Raw genomic sequence first — 19,559 nt, 5'->3', positions numbered from 1 at the left:
TGCGGTTTAGGGTGGTGCTGTTGCCATACCAGGCGGTGATGCAGCCATCAGGATGCTTTCTACAGTGCTGGTTTAGAACCGTGTATGTAATGATGTGGTCTTACTGATGTTAAGGGATAGGGTGTGCTTGGCATTGGAGCTGTGTGTTGCCACACAGTCATGTGTGTAAAGGGAATACAGGAGTGGGCTGAGAATACAACCCTGCTGGGCTCCAGTGTTGAGAGTCAGTGATGAGGAGATGTTGCTGCCCATTCTAACCACCTGGCGTATGCTTGACAGGAAGTCCAGGATCCAGCTGCACAGCAAGCTGTTTAAGCCCAGAGCCCGGAGTTTCACATCAAGCTTTGGAGGGCACTATGGTGGTGAATTCTGAGCTGTAGTCTACAAACAGCATTCTCACATATGTGTTCTCTTTGTACGTTACGCCATTGTTTTGGCCAATGCTCGCATACCTATGGAGAGTGTGCATGAGCGTGAGCACTAGCAACAAGTAGCTGGCTGCAGTTCACTTAATGGCCACAGGTGTCATTATGTATGAGAGGGAGATAGATTTTAGTTTCTTTAATGTGATGTTATACAATGTTTTGTTTGGCCTTGTGTATGTTTTCTGTGTTTTCTCTGTGCTCTGTCTTAATGTTCCACAGATGATGAGGCCCAATATTCCAGACAGTCTGAGGAGGAGGCCTCTATTCCGGAGGAGAAGATAGCACCGATACATTGAATGTTTAGAATACGTTATGTCTCTGAATTATTAACTTACTACTTAACTTTTGCCTAGTCGAAATCTATTTCCAAGGATTTTAATTGCTCTCCTTGATATCCCTTTGACGTTAAGAAATAAGGAGTAGTGATAAATGATAGCTAACCTCTGATATCTGATTATAAGTTTGTCTCAACCAATGATGGGACCTCGATTCATGTTGTGGCTAACAATTATTGTTTGCATGAAGATGGAAACAGTCCATATTTGTAATATGTTCAAATGTTTGAAGTAGTTGACCTACCAGAATGCTAGAAATTGTGGTACGATGACACCCTTAATGTCATTTGCGTATGGCTATAATTGTTTAGGAAAGTTGATAAAACTTTGACTTTGACTTCCTGTATTTCAAAGTGTTGTATCTCATCGACTCATGATGCCTATTGAACCACCAGAGAACAATCAGATTATTCTCTTTCATTTGATTATTGCAAAACCTGAAAAAATTATTTTATTCTTCAATACACATATTAAGGACCCAGCTGTTATCCCCAACATTATCCTCTTGTTTTGTTGTACATCTGGCTTTCCACATCTCTTTCTGTCCTTGTTAGAGTCAGTTGTCATTTGTCCTTGAAGACTGTAGTGTACATCTTTGTATGTATATACACTCACCTAAAGGATTATTAGGAACACCTGTTCAATTTCTCATTAATGCAATTATCTAATCAACCAATCACATGGCAGTTGCTTCAATGCATTTAGGGGTGTGGTCCTGGTCAAGACAATCTCCTGAACTCCAAACTGAATGTCAGAATGGGAAAGAAAGGTGATTTAAGCAATTTTGAGCGTGGCATGGTTGTTGGTGCAAGACGGGCCGGTCTGAGTATTTCACAATCTGCTCAGTTACTGGGATTTTCACGCACAACCATTTCTAGGGTTTACAAAGAATGGTGTGAAAAGGAAAAACATCCAGTATGCGGCAGTCCTGTGGGCTGAAAATGCCTTGTTGATGCTAGAGGTCAGAGGAGAATGGGCCGACTGATTCAAGCTGATAGAAGAGCAACTTTGCCTGAAATAACCACTCATTACAACCGAGGTATGCAGCAAAGCATTTGTGAAGCCACAACACGCACAACCTTGAGGAGGATGGGCTACAACAGCAGAAGACCCCACCGGGTACCACTCATCTCCACTACAAATAGGAAAAAGAGGCTACAATTTGCAAGAGCTCACCAAAATTGGACAGTTGAAGACTGGAAAAATGTTGCCTGGTCTGATGAGTCTCGATTTCTGTTGAGACATTCAGATGGTAGAGTCAGAATTTGGCGTAAACAGAATGAGAACATGGATCCATCATGCCTTGTTACCACTGTGCAGGCTGGTGGTGGTGGTGTAATGGTGTGGGGGATGTTTTCTTGGCACACTTTAGGCCCCTTAGTGCCAATTGGGCATCGTTTAAATGCCACGGCCTACCTGAGCATTGTTTCTGACCACGTCCATCCCTTTATGGCCACCATGTACCCATCCTCTGATGGCTACTTCCAGCAGGATAATGCACCATGTCACAAAGCTCGAATCATTTCAAATTGGTTTCTTGTACATGACAATGAGTTCACTGTACTAAAATGGCCCCCACAGTCACCAGATCTCAACCCAGTAGAGCATCTTTGGGATGTGGTGGAACGGGAGCTTCGTGCCCTGGATGTGCATCCCACAAATCTCCATCAACTGCTAGATGCTATCCTATCAATATGGGCCAACATTTCTAAAGAATGCTTTCAGCACCTTGTTGAATCAATGCCACGTAGAATTAAGGCAGTTCTGAATGCGAAAGGGGGTCAAACACGGTATTAGTATGGTACTACTAATACTGTGTATTAGTTCCTAATAATCCTTTAGGTGAGTGTATATATATATACTGTATTTACACTGAATGTATATTTACATGGCACATATGAAATAAAATACATTGCAAATAAATATATAATTACAATATTTGTGTGTGCGTGTGTTGGGACCAATATAAACTACTGGCCGAGCCTTTTTTTTTTACTGTTGAGCCCCGATTGTAACAAAACAATGATTTTGGCCATAAATGGACATTGCTTATCAATGAGTGTTTGTTTGTGTATCGCATTGATTTTGGCCCTGAAACACTGTCTCCTATCTCATAAATGACTCATGTCTCCTTTAATATATAGAGGAAGACATGAGAATTAGGATACAGAGAAGGTCTCAAGTGACCTTCATGTTTCCTCAACTGCATACTAAGACAAAGGAATTTCCTGTTGCCCCTCTGTACGTATCTCTAATCAAAGTTGGCTTGTTTCGGACCTTTGCTTTAATCTCGAGGAGCTTTAGAAGCTGTCCACAAAAAGCTATTGTATCTAACTTAATTATAACCTCAGAAATGATCTGACATTCCCGGTGCCAGGTGCAGTGAAGTGTGCCAAAGCTTGCATGCCATAAGGTCCCATTGGATAAAGAAAGAAACACTAGATGCCCATCGTGATCGGATATGTAGAAAAAACCTAACAATGTTAGAGCCATTAAAAACAGCAGTGAAACTCCTATAAAGTCCTAATGGAAAGTTTCTCTTCTGGTTCTCCCTCCCCTTTGCATTTCTGAGCTTTCTGGGTACCCTAGAATGGGAGCAATATGAGCCTCAGCCTTTTTTTTCTTTCTTTTTACTTTTCTCTTTTTTATCTTTACTTCCCACACAACCCCTGTGAGTTTTAGCCCATTTGGGATCTTGCTGTTCAAAGTCATCATGGATCATCCAGGAAGACACCTTGCTGTGGCTCTGCTCCTACTTGTTCTGATCTCATTGTCCACTGAAAACAACATTAGTAAGTACCATCTTCTTACTTTCTCAGCTTTGTAACCTCATTATGACATTTACTAAATGTAACATGAATTGTTCTCATTTGGTTTGGCTTACTGGGCTGTATTCCTTTGGGTTCAAAAGTAACACCTTGTATGGCCAACCATAGCAATGGAACAACCAGTTTATGAAAAACTACAGTCAAAAACAGATTTAAACAGGTTGCAAGTGATATCTCATGTAACTACACAATGCATTACTATCTTGCTTGACTGCTTTTACATGCATATTAATGAATAGATCAACGAACAAACAGTTAAACTGAAATTTAGGGGAGATCGGGGCAATTTGTCAGTTTTTACTCCAGTAAATATTTCCTAGGGTAGGTTTATTTTTAAAAGTCTATTCACTTTACGATACATACCTTACAGTCTTAGCAACAAAAAAGCTCCTGAATATTTTCACCACAATTGCCCTAAATGCACAGTTTATTCAACACATGCTGACCTCTGTGATAACTAGCCCGGCCTCCTCTGTTTGTTAATTTATATACATTTATATGCTCTGTATAGTCTACAGTATATGAAGGAACTCCTTCATATTAAAGGTTGCTGTTCTCTGTTTTTTCCCCTTTGCAGTCAGATGGTGTACCGTGTCCGATGCTGAAGAGCAGAAGTGTTTGGATTTAGCTGGGAATGCCACAGCCAGGAATATTCGCGGACAACTACGATGTGTGAGGGGCCAAAGTCCGACAGACTGTATGAAACAAATTAAGGTAATAGGAATCTTTTTCCCAAGACGAGAGAAACAAATCAAGTCAGATATGTTGCACTGAAATTACTGTATTAAAAATAGTCGATTTTGTTAATTGTGGCTCCACTTTTAATTCTGTTATACACACTTACATTCTCAACTTGTAATTCAACTTTGCATAATGTTTTACGTAATTAGATTTTCCATTACATCAGTGCCAACATAATTAAAATTGGTCCATGTATGGTTCAGTATAATTTGTTTTTTTAAACAGAACGGTACTGCAGATGCCTCCACTATGTATGCTGATGAGATCTACACAGCTGGATTTTGCTATGGCTTAGATGTGGCTGTTGGAGAGTCTTATAATGGTGTTGGTGAGTATGTATGGTCCCACATTAACAAAAAATTGTTTATCTTTAAAGATTGATTTTAGTTTTAGTTTGATTAGTTTTAGTGTGTTTTTGAATGAAAAAGTTTCCTCTTCAAACACATATACAAGAGAAAGCAAATTAGATTAAAAGTATCAAAATACATTCCTAAAAATGAACAAAAATGGCTCCTAAAAATAAATACTTCAAAAAAATTAAAAGGACACACACACACACATGCATACATATATATATATATATATATATATATATATATATATATATATATATATATATATATATTAGAAAATCTAAAATTAATTACACTTTTCTGTAAAGCTGCCTTGAAATTCTATAGTATGTAATTTAGAAAATAATAATAATGCCCTATACAAATAAAACTGACTTGACTTTTAAGTCTTTGAAAGAGTCCCACATATCACTTATGCCTCAATGTGACATACACCACCTTCAAAGAGTTTAATGTCAATGTGTTTATGTCTTTCACCAATGTATAATACAGACGGCATTAATTACTATGTGGTCGCTCTGGCACGGACATCATCCAGTGATCTGTCACTGCTGGAGATGCATGAGCGCAGCTCCTGTCACCCTGGGATGAGGACTACAGTGGGCTGGACTGTCCCAATCGGCTTTCTGGTCAACACATCACAGATCAGTGTGGATGACCAGTGCAACTTTCCCCATGGTGAGATGTTACTATGCTTAATTTTAGTGTATAATGTGGTACAATCTCTTGTCTAAGTGTTGGGTTACATTATTTGATATAAATTGTTGTACAAAGCAGTTGACATCTTGAGTTGAGTGTTTTCCTTGTCACAGTCATCTTTGACTTGCTCACTTGGGGCATTAAGGCATAATTTTTTGGTAAAGCTGATTTGAAACAATATGTATTATGAAAAGTGCAAAACAAATAAAATTTACTTGACCTAATCTGTTGCTGAGCAACACTTGGGTACATGTCCATAGACAATCAACATCAAGATTTTAGTTTAAAATATGAATGTATAATTGAAAGTGTAGTATTTAGTTAGTTTCTTATTTAATATGAGGTCATACAAGCTGTATACATAAAGATCAGCAAAATGCTGTTTCAAATAGTTTTAGATGCATGCCATATGGTCAACAACAACAACAACAAAAAAAGTAATTCTGAAAATAGCATATAAATCAAGCATGTACAGTGGTTATTTAAATACAATCACATCAAGTTCAAATGCAAACTGAGGATGTAGTTACACTATTTGGCAGCAATTAAACAAAGTCATACTGTTCTCCCTATGGTTTCCAGCGGTGGGGGATTTCTTTGGCTACAGCTGTGTCCCTGGAGTGAAGGATCCAGAACATGATCCCAAGGGAAACAATCCAAGGAACCTGTGTGAGGCCTGCATTGGGGATGAGAACGACCGTCACATCTGCGCCAACAACCCTCGGGAACGGCACTTCGGGGAGGCTGGAGCTCTCAGGTAATGCATAATCAGAAATATGGGTGAATGCATAGCCCCTATAGTGATTAATCATTCATTTCAAAATACTGTAGGTGGTAACACTATACAATAAGGTTCCATTCTTTAACATTAGTTAATGCATTAAATATCATGAATTAAAAATGAACAATATATATTTTTTACAGCATCTATGAATCTTTGTTAATGCTAGTTAATTAAAATGCAATTGTTCATTGTTAGTTCATTTGAGTTCATACTGCATTAACTAAAGTTTACATATACTTTTGATTTTAAAAATGATATCTTTTTTTTCTTTTTTGTTCTTTTGTGGAAATTAACATTAACCAAGATTAATAAATGTTGTATAAGTAAATGAAGACTTATTGTAAAGTATTACCAAATATGTATTTGCTTTGTTGAGCAATAATTTTATATGTTTAATGCAATAAACGATAGACTGCAGAACATGTCAGTTGTGACTATATTCACAATAAAGCATGAACTTGAGTGCTTTACTGCTTTTATAAAACAGTTACTACATAATGAAAATATTAAGGATACAAACATTTGGTAGAATGTTATTTTATTAAGCAAATTCATTAAGTGAAAAAAGTTGGGCTTGGGTCTAAGGATTTACTCTGTGACTGAAATGCAAACACACACACACACACACACACACACACACACACACACACACACACACACACACACACACACACACACACACACACATGTTGTGTTTCCATGTTTTATGGGGACTTTCCATAGACATAATGGTTTTTATACTGTACAAACTTTATATTCTATCCCCTAAACCTAACCCTACCCCTAAACCTAACCCTCACAGAAAACTTTCTGCATTTTTATCTTTTCAAAAAACATAATTTAGTATGATTTATAAGCTGTTTTCCTCATGGGGACCGACAAAATGTCCCCACAAGGTCAAAAATTTCGGGTTTTACTATCCTTATGGGGACATTTGGTCCCCACAAAGTGATAAATACACGCTCACACATACACACACACACACACACACACACACACACACACACACACACACACACACACACACACACACACACACACACACACAAATGTTTTACATGTACATTTAACATTTAAAGGAATGTTATGGGTTCAATACAAGTTAAGCTCAATCGACAGAATTTGTGGTAAAATGTTGATTACCACCAAAAAATTTAGACCTCTCCCTCCTTTTCTTTAAAAATAAAAAGCAAAAATCGAGATTAAAGTGAGGCACTTACTATAGAAGTGAATATGGAACATTTTTGGAGGGTTTAAAGGCAGAAATGTGAAGCTTATCATTGTAAAAATGCACTTAAAATAATACTTATGTTAAAAAGAATGTCTGTCATAATTTTTACAGTCATTTTAGTGTTTTAGGTTGTCATGGAAACAAAGATGTAAAACTGGCTATAAATTTACACAGAAAAGTTACTAAAGACATGTTACCACACATATTGTTTACGTCATAGCTATACTTTTGATATAATGAGTATTTACATTTTTACGGATTGGCCCCCATTCACTTAAGTGCCTCACTGGAACACAGATTTATTTATTTTTAATTTATTTATTTATTAAGAAAATATTTATTGTTGTATTTTGCAGATGTGTGGCAGAAAATCTTGGAGATGTTGCTTTTGTGAAGCACACCACAGTCTTTGACAACATGCAGGGTAAGTAAATGTATAGCCTTTTTAATCCAGGGTGGGCAAAAACAAAAAAAAAAGTCTAGATGAAGTAAGAATTTCAAGCCGTTTTCTTATTAAATAATTTTTTTTAAAGGAATGAAGGACGACAATTGTAGCCTTCACATTTCCATCTGTATCATGTTTCACTTGGTGACAGACACAGGGGGGCAGTATTTCACAACAAAGTGTCTCTTTGTTACCTGTTGGGATCTGTGCAACACATGAATAGACTCAGTAAACCATGTAAGCTTAGTTCGGGCATTATAGATGGTAGTTTAATAGTGAGACGTAGTTAATTAATACCTGTGTGACTGGAGTAGCTTTCTTACTTTTATATTTAAAGGGACATTTCACCCAAAAAAGAAAATCCTGTCATCACTTACCCCACTGTGTTCCAAACCCTTGCAAATTACTTTCCTCTGTGGAACACAAAAGATGTCATGCAGAATGACAGCCTCAGTCACCATTCACTTTGATTGAATGGTAAAAAATATGCAATGAATGTATATGAGACTATAGAAAATGCCTAACATCTCCTGCGTTCCATGGAAGAGAAAGTCATAAAGGGTTGGAACAACATGAGAGTAATTCAAATGTTGACAGAATATTCACTATATCTTTTAATATGTTATCCGTACAAATATTTTATATCATCAAGCTCTCAGAAATAAAACCTTTTTATGGGTATTATGCATGTAAGGTAAGAACCAGGAGTCATGGGCTCTGGACCTGGAACTGGAGGACTTGAAGCTCTTGTGTCCTGACGGAAGTGAAACTGACCTGTTCCAGCATGAGCGCTGCCACCTGGCTGTTGTGCCAACCAATGCTGTGGTAGTGCGCTTGGAGGACAAATGCCGCGTTTACAAGTTCTTGGAACGTGTGCAGGTCAGGAGAGACAGCCACATAGTCACACCTACCGCTGGCATCCAAAAGTCTGGGAGCACACTGAAAATCTTAGGATCTTTCATTCAAACTTGGAAACAGACTAAATGTATTTAAAGGCATATTTCATCCAAAAATGAAACATCTGTCATTATCACCTTCCTTCTTTTGTGGAACACTAAGATAGATGCTAGGCAGAATTACCTTCAGTCAGCATTCACCTTCATTGCATATTTTTCCCATTCAATTAAAGTGAATGGTGACGTTAGTAAAGCTAATATTCTGCCTAAAGTCTCCTTTTGTGTTCCACAAAAGAAAGTCATTTGCAACGACATCAGGGTAAGTAAATTATGACACAATTTTCATTTTTAGGTGAACTATTATGAAGGTAAAATAGTGACTAATGATTTGCATGTGCAGAGTAAGATTTATAAAAGCATAAATGATGTTACAAGCATGATAGAAAAATTTGCAAGCACAGAGTAAGATTTGTGAAAGCGTAAATCAAATTGCCAGCATAAAAATTATTTGCATGAGCACAGAACATTTTTTAAAGGCATAAGTCCAGTTGAAAGCATTGTCAGGAATAAGAGACCCGGGACCCAAAAGCAGAGTGAAAAATAAAGGTTTATTTAATTCAAAAATAAAACACAAAATTCCAACATAAAACTTCCACACACACATTTAACATTTAAAGGAATGTTATGGGTTCAATACAAGTTAAGCTAAATCAACAGCATTTGTGGTATGTTGATTACCACAAAAAATAATTTTGACCTCTCCCTCCTTTTCTTAAAAACAAAAGCAGAAATCGAGAAAAAAAAACTTCCACAATGGGGAAAAGAAAACAAACTATCCTGCATTGGAAAACATGAAGTCCAGGCTGGGGAAGGTGAAACAGGACCGACTGGACTGAGGTAGGGATAGGAATAAAAAACAGGACCAACAGAAGAACAGGACGAGACCAACTGGAACATTAAAGACTGAGGGAGAAAAATAAACAGATTAACAAGACAGGGCAGGTGTGACTAATAAACTAATAATGGCCAAACAAGAAGGCGGGGTATAACGTAAGACAGAGAGACATGCTGCGTGCGATACAGAAACAAAACAATGCCATGTGCTCTCACAAGACAGCACAACACCCGAATGGAATGAGCGCACATCACCAAGACAATAAGGGAATATATGCCCATGCCAACCGTCAAACAAGATGAGAGAATGCGTTGCAACGCCAAACCAAGCGATGCCACACATTCTCACACTAAACGAAACCTGAGCGGCTGAGAGTTCGGCTTCACACAAACACGAAATCTCAGAATGGGAATTTAGCTCGCGACCTGGGCGCGCATGTGTTCACGAGAGACACGGTCCTGTCAGACAAAAACCCAGACTGACAGAGTGACAGGACCCTGACAAGCATAATAAAAAAATATTAGCAATATTTTAATGCGTTGCATAAGTGTAAGTCATGTGTTGTGAAACTGTAATTGTGTATTAACACAAGGTACAATTGGTGTGTACTTTTTTCCCGCTCTAACACTTTTGGTACTGTTTTTGCACCTAAACATGGCCAAAAACATTGCAAACCTGCAATCAGTGATATGCTAGCAAAGGAATGGTGTCATGAACAGCTAAACGGATTGACCACGTAGAATCAGTCTGTATGTGTAAAATAAACTACTGCAAATGTGTTAATAACTTTGTGTTTGTGGCATAAATTGACTTGATTGGTTTAATAACGTGACAGACTGCTTGTTCATCAAATGGCTCAGCGTCGTTCCTATGGGCATCTATCCTCTCCTAAATATTAAACTGAAATATCAATACATAAATATTTACTATTAATTATCATTGGTATTTTGGTAAATAGATGGAATTAGCTGGTAACACAGAACTCATGCTAGAAAACAAATTAATATAGTAAGCCAGATAAAATGAAACTCTGTGAACAGATAGATAGATAGATAGATAGATAGATAGATAGATAGATAGATAGATAGTTTACTTATATATATATTTTTTAGAATGAGTTCAATGATACCATCCATCCATCCATTTGCCATGACAATGATAATTTAAAGTAATTAAAATATAATCATAATAATGAACAGCAACAAGAAGAAACATTTGAAAACCATACTGAAAATTTATATCAATAAACAGTATCGGCTCAACTTTACACTTGCAATAAAAGAATGTGTGTGTGTGTGTGTGTGTTTATTCATATTTCAGTTTAATATTGAAGAGAGGAGAGAAACCCAGAGGAATGACACTGATTTATATGAAGAACAATGGTCTGTCATTTTACCAGGTCAGAGTAAACTGGTCATAAAAACCTCATTTGATTGGTTACCTGATGCAGGTAGACCCACCAAAAGTGCGAATTTACTTTGTGTTAATATGCAGTTACAGAATCACAACACATGAATTACACTTATGCAAAGCATTAAAGTATTGCTAATATTTTTTTCTTACGCTTGCAACTTGATATACACCTTCACAAAACATTCTGTGTGCATGCAATTTATTTATAGGCTTGTCATTTGATTTACGCTTTCACAAATCTTACTCTGTGCATGCAAATCATTTAGGCACAATTTTACCTTCATAAACTATCTCTTTAAGATTCTGCACAATGTTTAGTCGCTAATTAAATGTGAGCAACATTTTGTGACATGGACCATGCTAAATGGTTAGTTCACTCCAAAATGAAAATTCTGTTATAATTTACACACCTTCATGTGGGTCCAAACCTGTATGATTTTCTTCTGAGGAATACAAGTGTAGACATTTTGTAGAATGTTGACGCTGCTCTGTTTTTAACATACAGTACAATGAAAGTGAATGATGAATTAAGCTAACATTCTGCCTAACATGTCTTTTTGTGTTCTACATTAGAACAAAAGTCATAAGGGTTTTGAACAACATGAGGGTAAACAAAGGATTAAACAGAATTTAATCTCTATAACTCCTTTGTTCAAAAGTTTAGATTTACTTGCTTCCATTGAAGCACACAAGGGCTATTTGGAGCATTCTCACATCATGCTGGAATAACACAGAACACCAGGTTTTGCTTGTGAAGTCCGTGCTGTCTTTCAAAGAAAAGGCGGACACACTAAATACAAAGGCATTCTAAAAATTCTACTTTAATTCAACTTTTCACTCTAATTGTTATGTTGAAAATATGTTTAATACAATGTTGTATTTAATTGGAAAATAATGCAAAATAGAAGCATTTTTACTAGTGGTCTCAGACTTCTGGACTCACACACACACACACACACACACACACACACACACACACACACACACACACACACACACACACGTGATGGTCCTCCCTGCGGATGTTGTGTTTCCATGTTTTATGGGGACTTTCCATAGACATAATGGTTTTTATACTGTACAAACTTTATATTCTATCCCCTAACCCAACAAAAACTTTCTGCCTTTTTAAATTTTCAAAAAACATAATTTAGTATGATTTATAAGCTGTTTTCCTCATGGGGACCGACAAAATGACATGGTCAAACATTTTGGGTTTTACTATCCTTATGGGGACATTTGGTCACACACACACTTGTTTGCTCCGCTGTCTAAATAGAGACTTTCCAAATACTTCTGTTTTCTCTAATTACTATAAACTAACCCTAACCCACGCCCTAAACCCTAAACAGAAAACATTTAGCATTATTATAATTTTAAAAAGCAGTATCTAAAGGGATAGTTCACCTGAAAATGAAAACTTATCATTTACTCATCCTAATGCCCTACCAGATGACTTTCTATCCTCTGCAGAACACAAATGAAGATTTTTAGAAGAAAATTTCAGCAGATTTGAATCTCATAAAAACACAAAAAGTCAGCATTAAAGTAATCCATAAGACTCCAGTGTTTAAATCCATATCTTCAGAAGTGATATGATAATCAGAAATGCCACAAATTATACAATGGCATTTATTCTGAAAAATAGTTGCACAGTCTGTGGATATTAGGCTTGATTTCCTTTTTGATGATATTATCCATGAAGTAATCTAATAACAGTAAAAATAAAAAATGAAAACCCTTTGGTACAATACAGAGCATGAAAATCTCATTGAAAATGTTGTTTCTGCACATTAACGGTCAACGTTATGATTAAACGAACCCTGCCAAAACCTATATTAATAACAACTTCTTAAGTATTACACAGATTACATCAGGCTGACTTATGCGTTCAATACAGCCAGCCTGAGCCCTGTGGTGCTCATTGATTTCACAAGACACTGTCTAACATTACAGTTTGTCATTAGGGGTGGGTGACACTACACTGAGCTCTGTCATAAAAGCCCAGAGCAGCACAGGCACAAGTAATGAAACCAACCACACACACACACACACACACACACACACACACACACACACACACACACACACACACACACACACACATACAGTATTTCAAAAGCACCCCCCACCCCCGCTGCAACTTTTCCTCTTTTATTTGCTTTTCCAAATGTATTCCATCTATTTGATAATTTTTTTTTTTTGTCTTTATACTGTTCTACAAACCATTTACATTTGACATGTTTCTCTCCTTTAGAATGCTTTTGCCAATGCCACAGAAGGATTCTCTTTGTTCAGCTCTGTGAATTATGGGCAACCAGATGTGCTTTTTAGCGATTCTACCAAAAAGATGCTACGTGTTATGGGAACCTACACCTCCTGGTTGGGGCCCAGTTACACTACCATACTGAAGGCTTTTGAGTGTGAAGGTAAAGTGAACATAGCAGAGCATAGTTATCCTATGACAGCAAATAAATATTGTAAATGTTTCATTAGAGACTTAAAGGGATCATATCATTTATAATTTGTTTTGAGTGAGGTCTTAAGGGCCAATATGATGCAAGTGAATGGTTACCAGAACTTTGAAGGTCCAAAAACCAGATAATGGCAGCATAAATGTAATCCATGAGATTCCAGTGGTTAAATCCATATCATCAGAAGCGATATGACAAGTATGATTTAGAAACAGATACATTTTTAAGTTTGTTTTACTATAAATTTCCACTTTCACAGTCTCTTTTTTTTCTTGATTTCTTTTCATTCTTTGTGCCTATCGCCACCTACTGGGCAGGAGGAGAATTTATAGTAAAAAGTGACATAAACATTGATTTGTTTCTCACCAATACTTAACACAATTTAGATTTACATGACCATTTCCCACCCTCTATCTTCGAATTAAACAGGCCATTTATTTATGATTGTCAAGCTAATACGCATGTGTGTTCTCGGGCTGATTGATTGCTGATGTCTGTATCTAAAAGGTGATTGGCACTTTTATCTGTAAGGCAGACTTAATTTTCTACATCTGTTGACTGTTGGGCGTTCCAATTTCCATTTGAATAGAAGTGCTGCACAACAAATGTGTATTGTGGATGTGTAAATGTGGGCGGACATGTGTTCATTTATTCATTGCTGTGACATGATATTACAAAAGCACAGATTTTTGAACAAGACAATTTTGCTGCTAAGTTCCAACAAATTGTATTTTTGTCTATGTAGTTTTATTGCATAGTACATTTAACTCTTTTGCTTTTGCTTTTAAGCTGTTCACATACCAGATAACGTGAAGCAACCACCTGCATTGCTCTCATGAATTAACTCATATTCTCTCTCTTTCATCACAGGTTTGTGTTAATTTGATGAGGAAAGAAGAAACCATAGATCCCCCTTCATATTTTTCACACTAACACCAAACCACTCTGTAAAGTGTGTTACTCTCATATATGAGCTTAATGCCATCCCTCTCCTGTGCTTTTTAGTATGCCTGTTCTGTTCTCACAGTCTGTGTATGGCTTCATATATCACATGTATTTTACCTCTTACAGTACAATGTACCTCTCTAAGCATTTGCCGCTAAAGCCAAACTCCTTCCAGGTGAAAAAGACAAAAACATAAGCATAGAAAAGCACTGCAGGGGAACACAACACAATCCATAAGGCTTTCAGTTTTTTTGGCAATAAAGATCCCATGAAATCGGAATTTGAGTTTTGTGGCTTTTAGATTTCTCTGTTAGCTTTGAGTCATCTATAAGCTAGTGTAATCCTAACAGTTGACTAAATGAACTAAAAAGCAGATATACACCTTTAATATTGAAAAGTCTTTCCTTTCCTGGAAAATAGACCAAAAATATTGATGACTCATCTTGCACTTAGGTGCATATACACATTTCTGTCCAATAAAATGCAATAAACTAAAGCCTATAGGCTATTCGTGGAAAAAAGGGACAAGCCCTTCAATATGTCCCGCCCTAACTTCCTGTTTCAATATCAACACAGGAAAGAAATTGTGCTCGTCAAGCCATTTCATGGGGTCTTTAAAAGTCATTAGTATGTCGTTGCAATTCAATACACATCCTTGGTTAGTGTCTGCCAAACAGTCCAACCGAGGAATACAACACATTTGCTAAGGGTGGTTTAAGGGATATTTTACCCAAAAATGAAAATTCTCTCATCTTTTACTCACTCTCATGCCATCCTAGATGTGTATGAGCTTCTGTCTTCCACTGAACATTAGGATTTTTAGAAGAATATTTCAGCTCTGCAGGTCCATTTGATGCAAGTGAATGGTTGCCAGAACTTTGAAAAAAACAAACAGATAATAGCAGCATAAATGTAATCCATTGACTCCATGTGGTTAAATCCATAGCTTCAGAAGCTATATGATAAGTGTAGGTAAGAAACAGATACACATTTAAGTCTTTTTTACTATAAATCTCCATTTTCACTTTCACATTCTTTTTTTGTTTTTGTTAATTCATATTATTTGTGCCTTTCACCACCTCTGGGCAGATGAAGAATTTATTGTAAAAAGGACTTATTGATCTGTTTCTCAACCACACCTATCTTTTGCTTCAGAAGACATGGATTGAACCACTGGAGTCATATGGATTATTGTTTTATGCAGCCTTTATGTGCTTTGGACTTTCAGTGTTCTGGCCACCATTCACTTGCATTGTATGGACCCACAGAGCTGAAATATTCCTCAAAAATGTTTTATTTGTGTTCAGCAGAAGAAAGAAAGTCATGCACATCTGGGATGGCATAAGGGTGAGTAAATGATGAGTGAACTATTTTTGGGTGAACTGTTCCTTTAAAGTCAGCAAAACTGTTGACATGTTAATTGCTAGCTACCTGAATAATAAAACAATATAGAAGTTTGCAATATAAATTAATCAAGGCAACAGCTACAGTGATACTCCACCTCATTAAAACACTAGAAGCAGATAGCTTCCCACTGGAAAAGTTCTCCGTGTTGGGTAGAAAAACATTTTGGAGCCAATATGGATGTAACATAACAGGTGCTTTAACGGTGATGTTTCCTTACATTTCAGGATAACAATACCAACTTGAACAAATCTACTCTGTAAATAGTCATGTCACTTTAGGAATTATAGAATTTTCTCTTATTAATAAAAATACAGTACATGTTAACAAACATTTGTGATCTTCATTTTTGCATTTTAAAGAACACAGAGCATTGTATTTAAGCCAACTTCACCTAACATTAACATATCCAAAACAGGAATGCTGATGCTAGAGAGTGAATGCTAATGCATTATTAATGGAAATAGCATCTACTATGAAATCCTAATGAGCTGTCTATGGAATTCTGACATTACTAATAAACAGTAGTGATTTTGATTAGAGGTTACTAGAGGATTTTAGGTCAATTGTGCCAATGTGCTTGAAATTATTTGTTAGAAGCTTGCAGAGAAAGAAACAATAGCTAAGAATGGTCTCTCTGTGTTTTCAATCTTCAGCACATTTCTCATAATTTATTTATTTGAATACAAATTTAATTATCTTTCCTTTCTCTCAGGCTCACCGGCAATGTGTCCTGCTGATAAAACTACAATTAAGGAATAGATCACCTGAAAATAATAGAAGCTGTTTGGCAGAATGACAGCTGAAATACAGATTAAATGATTAGAGAATATACATTTTTGGGTGAACTATCCCTTTAACTTTTGTGTTTGTGTCATTGTGGACTTACACTGACACCTAGCGGCTTGGATGTAGCATCATTTAAAATTAAGAGTTTTCAGTTTCAGATGCCATTGTACACATTTTGTATTCATAGTCAGCCACTTTAATCAATGAGTGAAAGTTTCAAATAACAGGACAGTTACTGAGATTATGCGAGTAGTATTCGGCTGGTCATGTGCAGACCCTTCTCCATGTAGAATAAAACAGCTTTTATAAAGTTACTGATATAACTGGAGTCTTCATTTTAATGTGAGTGGTCATGATTTCCTACAAATATTGCAAAATTACAATTCACATATTTAGCAGTTAAACTTTTTTAATGAGGAAAACATTACTGAGTACACCTTTAAATTCCATTGTCTAGAAAAACGGTTTGAGTGATCTTTAGTTTTTCATTAGCAGTAAAACTGCCCAGGTGGAAAACTGTGATGTTTTGGTTGTTGCATTGCAGCACATACTGTGTCACACACACAAAAAAAACTAATATCCTCCAATGAAAATGTAGAGGGAGGAAAGGGATTTTTGATGTTTCAAAAGGAAAGTTTTGGTGGCAGATGGCCCCACAGCTCACAGTATGTCTGTTTATCACACTAATAGAACACAGGCTTCGTTTATCTGAGATGTAGATGGCATTCACCAACGGCAGCACAAGATGTTCCAGTCATCACCACTGCTGTGACTGCAGCGTATGACATGTCATTAACACAAACAAAAGTTAATGAAGTCTGAAGCCTTTTAATCCATTTGTCTGCTTATTTCCACAAGTATATATATATATATATATATATATATATATATATATATATATATATATATACACACTGTGTAAACCACTCCAAACATTTAATCCTAATGTCACAACTTTTCATATTGTCAGTGATGTGGTTAACTTATGTGGAGGAGGCCTAAATTGGCAGAGCGAAGGTACTACTGTAATTGAGCTGGACATATCATGGAAAACATTATTTTCCTTGCTCTTTTGACATTAAAGAAATAATTTTCTATGTAGACACACTAAAATGTTCTACAATTTCTGCATTTAGATATCAACACTTAGCCTTTGCTATTAACCAGCTTGGCAGCTTGTTGCTCATTTCAAATGTGAAGAGTTTGACTGGTCATTAACGAGATCAATTACAATATATAGAACTCTTAAAGGGACAGTAACAGAAGCATTATTGTAACATTAGTTACTAATCTGTATATATCCAAAGGGTCTGAGAAAAGGTGAAAAACAGTTTGTAAAATTGTTTGTGGTGCAAAAATCCTGATGAACATTATAAGAGGCTTTCAGGAAAAAACTTGTAACATTGAGCAGATTTGTGCCTCTCTAATATATAAACACACAATACACATTTGGGCAACATTCTCTCTTGCATAATAGACTCTGTCCGTATAATAATCTGGCACCTGCTCATGTAAGGGATTAGGCTCTGGGCATCTTCACTCAGTCTTTCAGGATAATCTTTCTGTGCATGACCATCGTGGGGTCTCACGAACACCCCATGTTTCTGCTTCTCTCAATCCCTTCAATCACATCTCATAGGTTTTTCCTGTGGTTGGGGGCTTTCCTGGGAGAGAGGAGGGTCTGACAGGGTCAGATGGACACAATGCGAACACAGAGAGCAGTTGTGATCAGTCAGGCACAGCTCTGGCCTCAATGGCAGCATTCACTCTTATACTCAATCTGAGAGGCCACATTTCTCCTCTTCCCATACTAAAATAGCTAAACCTCTAGAGGCATATAATTCTGTATTTTCAATCTATAGTGTGATTAATGTATTTTGTCAAACTTTCCTACACTGCAAAACATAGATGAATGTGTGTTTCAAGAGATTGTGGAAGTATTTGAGTCTTTCAAACCACACACAGGTCAACCTTTTTGACATGAAGTGCCATTATTAATTTTCCTTGTTAATCGCAAATGTCTTCAATGGCTATCGTCAAAGACATTATTTGATGTTCTGCACTTTCAGAATTTGGACATTAACTTTATTACCACCTACTGGTGAAATCTCTGAATTGTAAATGCAGGAACTGATTTTGGACTTTGCGCTGAGTTAAGAGGTGGTATTAGAACGTCTTAGCGCAAAGACCAAATTCTTAGGAAAATAGCAAATTACGCTATTTCATTAACATTCAATTCACACACAGTTTACACGCCTACGTCCACAGTAACGCACATAAGCTTATAGAAGTCTACTTATGAAAATAATTCTATTTTGCATTTTTTTAATTTAACACAAATCTATTTTCATAACAAATTATATTATCAGCACAACCGTTTGAGAGATTAATGTAAGTGAACAATGAACATGAATTCCAGAGTTTCTTCATAAGTTTGTATGTCCTCCACTTGTATGACAGCATGCACCTGATGATGATCATGTTATTCATCTTGACGTGCTAGAGATGTCTCTCTCAGAACGTGCTTTCTAGTGGTCACTATATAAATATCTATGGTGTTGATTTCAAAGTGTAATTAGCTAGCAAAGTGGATTTACAGGTTATAGAGTCAACATAGAGTTGTCAAAAGTTATCATGAGTATTTTAAATGGGGTGGCCAGACATTGTTCTCTATGTCTCTATAGCCTATGCAGCTTTCTCAGTCACATGAGTATACTAATCAAAGGTAGCTAAGGATACGACTTGTAAAACCAATAAAATCACACCATGTAATTTGAAGTACATGAATGGATTAAACTGTCCAATCACAATCCCCTATCAATAAACATCCAGTTAGTGAACTGATTGAAGAGTCGGTTTGAAAGAGCAAACAGATGAAATTGCGGCTGGAAAAATGTCAAGG

At 36.5% G+C, this 19,559-nt stretch overlaps 1 protein-coding gene across 1 annotated transcript; it reads left to right on the top strand.

The window, feature by feature from the left end:
• Positions 1-3,462: 3,462 nt before the first annotated feature.
• On the top strand, positions 3,463-15,265 carry otomp (otolith matrix protein). Its single transcript, XM_052134813.1, has 9 exons — positions 3,463-3,552; positions 4,166-4,302; positions 4,555-4,657; positions 5,175-5,360; positions 5,964-6,138; positions 7,753-7,820; positions 8,536-8,720; positions 13,303-13,474; positions 14,390-15,265. Exons 1-9 carry the CDS (start codon positions 3,474-3,476, stop codon positions 14,398-14,400), a joined length of 1,116 nt encoding a protein of 371 aa, XP_051990773.1. The 5' UTR covers positions 3,463-3,473; the 3' UTR covers positions 14,401-15,265.
• The last annotated feature ends 4,294 nt before the right edge of the window (positions 15,266-19,559 follow it).

Source organism: Xyrauchen texanus, chromosome 9 (assembly GCF_025860055.1).
Source record: "Xyrauchen texanus isolate HMW12.3.18 chromosome 9, RBS_HiC_50CHRs, whole genome shotgun sequence".
NCBI lineage: Eukaryota > Metazoa > Chordata > Actinopteri > Cypriniformes > Catostomidae > Xyrauchen > Xyrauchen texanus.
The sequence above is the reverse complement of the archived record's forward strand: the minus strand, read 5'-3'. Positions and strand labels throughout refer to the sequence as shown.